Raw genomic sequence first — 10,635 nt, forward strand, 5'->3', positions numbered from 1 at the left:
ATGGCTTTAAGGTCAAAGTGCAGGGAAAACCAACATTCATGCAATATCCAGATTGAAAACCCATAACAAATTTGACATATAAAATATATAAAAAGGATCTAGTGATTTGAAAGTTTCAGGCCAATCAGTCTGGTGAAGTAATGGTAGTCATGCTTCTCTGACCTACTGTGGCCACACTATGTCGAAGAACATGTGAGAGTGGCAGTGTTGAGAATATGGGTTGGGAGATCGCAAAACCAGTTTCTGCCCAAAAATGGAAATCACCTGCAAAGCAGAGAAAGGGCAAATGACACCTGGAGCACTCAGGAAATTTCCTCAGCATTCACTGCGTTTAGAGGAAAAATATTCACGGTACTATTCTGCACTGAATAATGCACGAGCTGTGCTAATCCTGCGTTGTTCGCTGTAAAATCCCAGGTCCCTGGGTTGGCTGCTCTATTCATGATGGGATTTCACGTGGTGGCTGTCCTGTTCGCTAGCTACTCCTCATCTCTGTACTATTCCTCGTCTTATTCTTCATCTCTGTACTTTTCATGTTCTATTCGGCCTCGAGAATATGTCTCTATATATATCCACGGTCTGCTTGCGCTCTACACATAGTACTCGGCTCTTATCGCAATGATGGCAGGTGGATGATTAAAGCCGCTTCCCGGCCCAAATAATAACCGTCTTTTGAGCCATGACCAACTTATTGTACATATTGGTTCAATGCAGTACTCCACCCTTCCATGCCAACAGTACTATGTACTGCCGCAGGATTCTATCCTTGCTACTCAGTCATTCAGAAAGGGGCGCGTGTTTGCGTCTACATCTCAATATACTGGACAAATCGTAAGCATGCAGGAAGATATTGTGGGTTTAGGCCATTAATTTCTTACCCTCCCTAGGGAAATGAATGCCACGGCATCGTTGATCTGCCAGCTGGCTGGAAACGGGAGGTTTTCAGGATCTGTCAATCTACAGGACAATGCCTTAAAGATTGCATCATCATTAAGTCCTACAAAAGGAAAACTTTTCACAATATTGAGGTGCGTTGATCATTCGATTTCAACTCCTATATATAAGATAAAGTCCAATATTGCAGGCACCAAAACCCGTCCATGCAGTGCATTACAAGTCTTTCTTTGAGCCACTGTCTGAGTGGCACGGTGTTCCGTACTCGGTCGATCAGCGTATGAGCAGCAAGATTGTTCATCAGCGCTGGGTTGGCGCCTCAGGAGAGGAACCTATGTGGGTTTCCGAGGGATTATGGATCCGTGTTAAGGATGGCTTGATCTCATACCATGAGGACGTTGACTTTGAGGTTGTTCCACGTGCTATTGGGCTTTTTATGGTGCACGAAAGCTCCGAATATGGGGGCTACCCCATCGGGGATTGGGCAGGCTTGTCTTACGACATATTGGTGAGTATACAATTTAAGCAGTTTGTGATTCTTACACTGGTTGGTTCCCCATTCCAGACAGGAGATCTGCTTCAAGCTCTTCAAGACTATGTTCAGGCATACCTTGCGGCCGTGCAAGCAAACCCCATGTATCAACGACAGCTGCACCTTCCCAAACATCAGCAAGTTCCTGTCTTGGATCCTCCAGGTCCGTGGAATAAAGTCGACTTGATATCGTTGGGCACATGCATGGCGAATTTAGATCCTACAGAAGACCCGCTAGATGTTGCCGGGTTATTCAATTTGGGTTCAACACTTTGGTCAAAATTTAACAATATGTTTTTAAATGCTCGCGAATCCCTGCCTGGCCCTCCTGAGGCACACTAGTACTAGTCTTCATTCTGATCATGTAGATGTCTGCCAACATAGAGGAATGATATTTTGTCGTTTCAACAAATTCTTTTGGTGATAAAAAACTCAAAACGCAACATATTTACTAAAGAAAAAAAAGTCCTGAGGGACACATTTAGACTTATCTCCACCCAATTTACAGCCCATTCTATCCAGCCGTTGTCGAGAAAATCGTGTAAAAGGAGTAAAACCTAAATCATGAAAAATAAAAATTATTGTTATCGCTAAAAAAGGTCCGAGCGTAATAAATGTACAAACGCTTTGCAGCAAACCGAAAGTGACTAGCTTATGTGGTTGCTGAGATATGGTGCACTCTTTGTTGAGCCATGTTTTCGGGCAACGAGCAAGGGCGGAACCAAAACGAATCACGTGACAACTAAGCCGAAAACCGCATATCTCCGGACACCATCAAACCACGAAACGTGAAGTACTCTCACCGATTTGCATTGCGCTCTGAACACTGAGCACTCTCTATCAATCACGGTGCGTTCTACCCTGTGAAGAGCCAGTTCTACTGTCAATGGAAGATCTAATAGTTCTTTCCGATGCCCAAAACTAAGGTCCAGTACATGTGGTGCTGGTCTTTTTGATTAGTAACAACTGATCTTCATTCAGCTCTGCTATTGCTATCGATGCGGCACCAAAGGGGAAGCGCTGCATTACCAGATGTGGGCTGATCACCAGAAGGCTGAAAGGCAGCGTGCTAGCCACGATCGATATTCTTCAGATGTCCTGGGGATTCAATCGTCTACTTCCACCAGTACTACCGTGAACATGGAAAACCCTCCCTGCAATGCACCCGATCTACTAGAGGACCTATCACACCTAGCTATGAGCTCTAGTACTTCGATCGTGGAAATGGAAACTTCCCCTTGCAATGTGCCGGAATTACCCGAAAATCCGCCTACAACCTTTCCACCGCCACCACCAGATCCTTGCGGTCCTGAGCCTGATGTACTTCTAGCACCACCACTCCCTGGATTCGATTGTGACCATGCAGGTGCCATATCTCCTTTAATTGATGATGCCCTCCCAAACAGGGAGGATTCAGATAATGGGTCCGGGATTCTCAGCGATGACGAGTCGGATTTCAGTGTCAACCCTTTGCATTCTCAATCCGCATTTCGTGACGAGATCAGCTCAGTCCTCCCCCCCCCTCTACTTTCTCCCGAAAATAGTTCCATAACCTTCATACCTCTGATTCGCCAGGTGCCTCATTCCAGTGAGGTGGACAAGAATTCCCCGGACCCATTCCATTCTCTCACTGACACACCGCGCCGCACACCTTATGCTGAAACCCACCATTTGGCACCGATCCGAATTCTGTATCTCTTGGCTATTTGGCTGCATGCTGTTCACCATGTATCGTTTCGGGTCATAGGGGCGATTCTTTCTGTGGTTCAACTCATTTTGAGCGCAGCTAACTTTTATCTCGATCCCTCCTCTGTTTCTGCCGTTTCGCTAACGACTGTCCATTCACACATGTCTATAGATCCTACATTTCAAGTCCTTCCCATATGTCCTGTCTGCCAGGAAGTCTATCCTGCTCACGAATCCACACCGGCATCCTGCATCAAATGTGCACGCAACAACATGGATGTCCCTTTATTTGAAGAAAGCACTGATAAACATGGTAAGGGTGCAAAACCCAAGCAACGAGAGCCCACATTGCGTTTCGCTTTCAAATCGGTCAGCAAACAGCTACAAGAGTTACTGCGAGAGCATGGGATTGAAGAATTATTAGATGAGTGGCGTACACTTCCTGACCGTCATCCAGAGCTTGGAATATTTCAGGATATCTTTGATGGCCGTGTTGCCCGATCTCTGCTTGGCCCCGATGGGTGCCCATTCTTTCACAATGAACCCGAGGATCGCATGAATGGTCCTGGTGGCGAACTTCGCATTGGACTCACTCTTGGCGCTGATTGGTGAGTACTACTTCTCATTCGGTCTATATCAAAAATGAGCCCCTGAGTCTGTGTGTTCACTAGGTTCTCTTATCGTCGATCTTTGCAGTCTGCATCTCATTCATCGGGTCCAATGTCGCTCTGCATTGCGAACCTCCCTCCTCATCTCAAGTAAGATATTCTTTTCCCTTCGCGATTTGCCTAACGATCTACTAGGTACAAAACGTCAAACCTCTTTCTGACGGGCATCATTCCTGGACCCAAGGAGCCCAGCCCAGACCAGGTCCAATGCTACATGAGACCATTGATCAACGATCTTCTCCACCTGTGGGAGGATGGAATCGTCATAAAAACTGCCAAGTCACCTTACGGGAGACGTGTTTGTGCGGTACTTCTGTGCGTTGTGTGCGATGCACCAGCAGCGCATAAGCTTGGTGGATTCGGCTCTCATAGCCATACCATGTTTTGTACTCGCTGCTGGGTAACTCTCTCTCAAAAACACGAGTTAGTGGCACTCCAGGTTGGAGGTACGTCGTATCAGGCTTATCGCTCTCATACCCTTTTGACTAATCTCAGGTTTCCCACTCTGTACTAATGCCGAGCATTGAAGAATGGGTGAAATATACCTCCATCTTGGGACAAAGGCTTCGAAGGAGAAACATGCCAAACAACACTCTAATCGCTGGTCCGAACTTTCTCGCCTCCCCTATTTCGACTTGTGCCGGATGATAGTGATCGATCCAATGCATAACCTCATTCTCGGTAGGATGCATGCAGAGACAATGAGTTGCACTCACAGACTGATTAGACGTCTTTCAGGTCTTAGCAAAAATCATTTCTATCATATGTGGATCGCTCAGAATATCCTCCGACCGAAGCACGAGCTCAACCAGCTTCACGCACTTCTTTTGAAGGTAAGTCTCGCTCTCTTCCGATACCAATGCACACTCTCATCAAGCTCACCTGAGCATTAGTTCACAGTTCCGGGACACATGGCCACACTCCCGTCCGCCGTTGGAGAGCCAGCAGGAGGTTCACTCACAGTGGATCAATGGATGCTGATGGCCACAGTTTTTGGTCCAGTCACAGTAAGTATCGAACTATCTGTTACTACTCCCATCTTTCGTTAATTAATATCCTCATGAAGGTACCTTTGATATGGGACACACATCTCCCAACGGATACCAGGCATGCACGAGAGGCGCGGTCTCAGCTAATCAATGACCATCTGGCCAAGAAAGCTCAGGACAAGAAAGAGGCAAAAGACAGGCATCACCAAGCAAAGATATGGAAGGAATTGGTGGCTGACTCATCGGTATGTGGTGATGTTGCAGCCTTGCGTCTACTCACTCCAACATTAGTCAATTCCAACCAGAACCACAGAGTCTTCGTTGCATGCGGTCACATCAATCTTGCAAGCCACTACCAACTCTTCGAAGTCAACCAAGTCGCGAACTCGTTCAGCTAAGAAAACTGCTGCTGTGCTGTCTGCAGATTTGTCCTCCAATCTGCATCCCGATGAACCCAAGAATTTTTCCAACCTCACGAGGGCTTTGAAGTGTTGGTTATCCTGCACAATTACTGAGACGCAGATCACTGAGGGCGAAAAGTATATGATTGATTATCTCAAAGGTGTTCATGAGGTGAAGTCTCCTATTTTTCTGGTCACCAACGTACATCACACTTGGAAATTTAGATTTTTGGTCCTGATATGATCAAACCCAATCATCACTATGCCGTGCACACTGCAGAGTTCATGCGAGACTTTGGACCCATGTACAGCTTCTGGACCTTCCTCTTCGAGCATCTCAACAAAGTCCTCAAGAGTTACAAATCAAACAATCATGGCTTTGGTCAATTAGAGGTGTCGTTCTTCTGCGAGTTCCATCGCACAAACCATGTGTCCCAAATGGTGTGTTGGACATGTATATGATAGGAATCATCTGAAATATTTCTCCAGCTCAACGAAGCGACCTTCTCACCCGACCCAGTTGAAAGAGCGGCCGCTGTGCTATTAGTACATGTCAGCCATGATGATCGTGGGACTGTACAAGCTTTAGCAAGGGAGCTCAACAACACGAAGATAGATGGTATGTTATAGGAATGGACCTAGAATCTTATGGTCCATGACTATGAACAATCAAACCCTTGGTCCCTGCACCTTTATTTCGCTGTCAAACCCCATGCCAAGCTTTCCCACTGGGTTTTGGTGCTGGCTGGGGAATTTGTTGAGTTTCAAGGGACTTCCCTTGACCATTGTGACTTTTATATTAGATAGTTAGAAGTCATATGATGTGTAAGGCAGATGCCGAAAAATGCTTTCTCATTATCGAATACATAACCCAAAAACCTTGTACCGCAATTGTAACATCCTCACCATTGTGCCACCACTGTAAACTCAACCTGTAACCTTGGAACCATGTCCACCTCCCTATTCATCCTCTCCATGACAAAACCGCAACGAGGAGGGCATTCCCATGTCCAACCTCCTGCTGCCCGCTCCCACCAGTCCACCGGGTGGTTGAGCAATCACTCCCATCCAACCAGAAGTTCCCTATCAGGAACTGTAGCCTATCCCACCTCCTTAGGAGAGGGATATGGTCCAGGCAGCTCCAGGATGCCTGGCCACACACCCGCGGGTCCCACTTCCCACGGTCACCCACTACCGTGCACTGGTCCACCAACCCGCTTTCCCCAACAACTCCCGCTACCGGTACGCTCCCATGAGCGCCAAGTCACCGATAGCCACCATCTGGGTGACTCCCTTTGGGAGTCCCAGTATCCCTCACTACCGGCACGCTCCATTGAGCGCCAAGTCACCGTTAGCCAAACACTCCCAGCACACCCGCTACCGGCACGCTCCCAGGAGCGCCAAGTCCCCGTTAGCAGACAGCCAGGTGGCTCCCTCAAGGAGCCCTCATCATACTCGCTACCGGTACGCTCCCAGGAGCGCCAAGTTACCATTGGCCAACCCACAGGTTGTACTTCCGTACACTCTTCCTATTCCGCTCTCCCTCCGATGGCTACGCAGCCACCTCCATCAGTGAGTCGAACGGCTCAGGTTGGGTTCCCCGGAACCCATTCCTGTAACATGGTAGGTCCCTTGCATCACTCCTATGACTTCATTGACCAACTCTGGACATCAGAGGGAGTACCACGCCACATGCTCATGTTGGGACCAGCGCCGAAGAAAAAGATGAATCTTTCAATCGCAGAGTGTATCTCTATAATTGGGCATCTCCAACGTCGCAACTCAACTCTTCGGTTGCATCAATACACCGCCGTGAACCCCCCTCCAAATAGTATTCCTCTCCTAACCTCCTGCTGGAATCACCACTATGCTGTGGTCAGATCAAAGCGATACCTTGCGTCCCAGTCAGCCAAGAACCCTCGGAGCTCGCTGGTTGAAGTGGAACTTCAAGGCACACACGTGTGTGGGGAGCTCACACAAGTTTTATCCTTCGATGAAGACCTGGGTCTAGGTGGAAAGAGAGTGTCTTTTGGCTTCGTGAAATGGTTTTATCCATATGTCCCTACACAGCCAACAGTTTGGGATCCATTGTACGTATCTCGTTACAATCGTTCAGCTATGTTCCTCACTGACGGAGCCTTCCCAGTGCCAAAGAGGTACATATTAAACTTTGGTATGCTGACAAGTGGTGGAACAATGGGATCGTGTCGATCATTGCATTAGACAACATAAAGAGCCATCTGGGCCGGCTTGAGCTTGAGCTTGAGGGCATCAAAATTTGGGTCACAATAACCATCGATCCTGTAAGCTGGCTTGGCTCTCCAACTTTTTCTTTTTCTTACGCTCATTCATACTACAAGGATGGGCAGGGCATTTAGCATCTCAAAATATTTTACGATGTATAGTTGACACTTGTTGATATCTATTTATGCAAGTTGTCTCCACTCCATGTTGGCGCTACCACCTCAACGCTCTTGAACCTCTCTAGATCTAACGCAACTTCACCCTAGTAAGCAAGGCAACACTCATAAATGAAAATGATGTATATTTGTGGCCATATGAAGGTTTTTTTCGAAGTGGCCGTTTGGACTGCGCTCTACTAGTTGACCCCATCTCGTTGCTCAAGTTTCTCAACCACATCTAAATCTATCTTGTTCAGCATCTCATCAGTCACGTCCATCGCATCCCACCAGGGTAGGTTCTCAGTGATAACCATTTTTGCCTTCACCTCTGCCTTGATTGCTGGACTGATCAATGATCCCGGAACCGAGCGCTTCGGAAGTCGCCCTGAGAATGTCTCGCCTATAGGCTCCGCATGTTTTGCTGGTCTATGAGTGTTACAGGCGTGCATTGTCAGGTTCTTAATGCGTGCCTGTGCTCCCATTGCCTCTTTCCGGTGATGATCAGCAGCATAAAGGAACTTGACGAACTTGCATCACTGGTCAGCATTGTTCCCTATCCATCGCTAAGCAGCACTATAACTAACCTTTGCACTTCTCCACTCATTCTGTCTATGGACCAGGCGGTTTGTATCCCCAGAGTCTTTGGGTTCAGTATCAATCTCCGTCTCCATGTCAGATGACATGTAATCCGTCAGTATGACGGTTTCCATCTGTGCTTTTGTTGCAGTCACTTTATTTTCTAGTCCACTAGTACTGATGCCATCACGTCTCCTTGATGCTTTCTGGTACACCGGCATCATATTAGCATCTGACAGCCAAACACCCGGAGTAGCGTCACATACTGATTTTAGTCGTGCCATCATTGCGTTTCGCACTCATGCGTTGGCCAAAGTTTCGCGTCCCTTGGGAGTTTGAGACCTACTCCACAGGCACTTGAGGTATGTGAAGTGTTGCAGTACTGTGTTGAAGATGTCCTTCTCATTGATTTTCCCTTCTTTAATGGCTGCTTTGATCATCTATTGCGAGGCTCACATAAGGACACCTCGCACTTTGTTAAACTGATATACGCACTTCTTTTTGTAGGCTTACCCTGACCGCCTCTTCCAACACTTTAAGGTTCTCTGCTGTCTTGGGTCCTGACAGCCACTGTGGGATCAAGATCGGCGTTCCATCTTCTCTGCATGGCCGTGGGGTAGTCGATGACGAAAGTGAGGGCAGATCTGCTGCCTTGGGCTTCTTCACACTACAGCCAATTACATCATGCAGTGATTGGCGAACCATTTCCTAAGAGGTGAGCAGCCTGGTTCAGCAAGTTCTTATGCAACTCTGTAATCAACTTACTTGTCCCTTTGGTGGCCATTTACCCTTTCTTGTTTTGTTTTGGTGAGTGCTGTTATCCACAGCCCCTTCCTCCGCCTTCTCATTCGTCTTGTCTAAGCGCTGGGCCAGAGTTTCTTCAACCTTCTGTTGAACCAGGGTTTCGATCAACTCCGCCAACGATTCCTTGGAGTGTGAAGGACCATGGTGAGCAGCATAGTGCGCTGGACCCACATCCTGGCCATGAGCATTGGTAAGACCCTGGTCTACGGAATGGAACGACGACACCTCATATCCGAAGCTCTGGGCATGAGATGGTGTGCCTGAGAGTGCAATATTTGTGGGTTAGTAGACTCGTAATATCATGAATATAGATCGACTGACCAGAGGTCATCAGGGAGTTCTGAATGTACATAGGCCCACCCACGCTTTGATGGTAGTTGGTGGGGGTCGGAGTGCTCGGTATCAAAGGGGAGTGCTGTGCCTACGTTTGGTAACACTTAGTGTTGGGTCCTTAACTTCAGAACGTGGGGGCACAAACTCTGGGGGAATAGTCATTGTTGTCGATTTTGCACTGAAGTGCCATCAACTACAGTACATGACTTATATACATAATACAAGACAAATAGGGACAAAGGGAAAACCCAAGATGGACTTACCCACTTGCCAGGTTGGTGAACTTGTGAGAGAATCGCCTTATTGAGCACTGTGGAGTGGGTAGATGAAGGGTGAAATTAGCAACAGCTATTGGATAGTGGGGGAACCTTTGCAGGGTTGGCAGAGGTCCTAGGAGGTCCATAGTAATATTGTAGAAATATTAATAAACATCTGAGATGAGGATAAGAGGTACTGGAGAAGGTACCAGAGATTGGAAGTGGAGATAAACCAGAGGTGGACTGGAGGTTGGTGAGGGAGAGGATGAACTGGAGGTGAACCGGAATGGTGGTGGAGTAGATCTGAGGTTGGGTGGAGTTGGTATGGATATGACAGAGGGAGGAGGAAAAGGAGGTACTTGGTTGTTGTTATCTACAGACACACCAGTGGAAATAAGCAAATTGTCAGGGCACATACCCTGACTTAGCCTGGACCCACTCCACTTCCTGCCCACTTCCTGCACCGCATGCTCTGTGCGCTGCATGATCCAACCCCAGATCCCACCTCATGTGACTTCCAGGTATCCCCAGAAGTTTTTGCCATATTGGGGCCACTGTGGGAAAGTGAGAAGTTAACCTTCTTCTCACTTTCTTACCCACAGTAGGCAAGTGTAGCCTACTTTCTATTTATCTATACACTTTCTTACCCACAGTAGTTATTGCCCTGGACAGGGCTGTTCACAGATTAGGCTGTGGGCTATAGAGAGAGGGGTCATGGGGACCCAGGGTCCGTCCCCTGACACAAATGAATTAGCAGCCAATCAATTCCATAAGCATAACAAGCTCAATGGATGAATAAACTAAATTGGGAAAGCATCACATGATGTGGTTGCTTATTTTTCATCACTTGTCACTGCTGATTCTTGTTTCAAACCATCACTATCAACATTTTCTACTGCTATGGAATCACTGATCTGGGATAACAGCCAGGTCCCCACTGAGCTTGAAAAGATCACATTGTACTTCCAACTGTCATATCCACACAGTTTTCCAAAAAACCGTTTCTGCCAGAGACCAGGTCGAGACGGAGGAATGTCTCCATGGCAGAGGGCTTTGGCCTCAGCGACTTATGCCAGGAGTGCTGTGCCAAGTA

At 47.4% G+C, this 10,635-nt stretch overlaps 1 protein-coding gene across 1 annotated transcript; it reads left to right on the forward strand.

Moving 5' to 3' along the window:
- Positions 1 to 708: 708 nt before the first annotated feature.
- EI90DRAFT_3133013 (uncharacterized protein) lies at positions 709 to 1,768 on the forward strand (the record flags this gene model as incomplete). Its single annotated transcript, XM_039064536.1, has 5 exons — positions 709 to 831; positions 888 to 1,028; positions 1,085 to 1,402; positions 1,460 to 1,589; positions 1,644 to 1,768. The coding sequence occupies 5 exons, from the start codon at positions 709 to 711 to the stop codon at positions 1,766 to 1,768; spliced, it is 837 nt and encodes a 278-aa protein (XP_038909835.1).
- Positions 1,769 to 10,635: the final 8,867 nt, after the last annotated feature.

This window comes from Cantharellus anzutake, assembly GCF_015039405.1.
Source record: "Cantharellus anzutake strain C23 chromosome Unknown EI90scaffold_96, whole genome shotgun sequence".
Classification (NCBI taxonomy): Eukaryota; Fungi; Basidiomycota; class Agaricomycetes; order Cantharellales; family Hydnaceae; genus Cantharellus; species Cantharellus anzutake.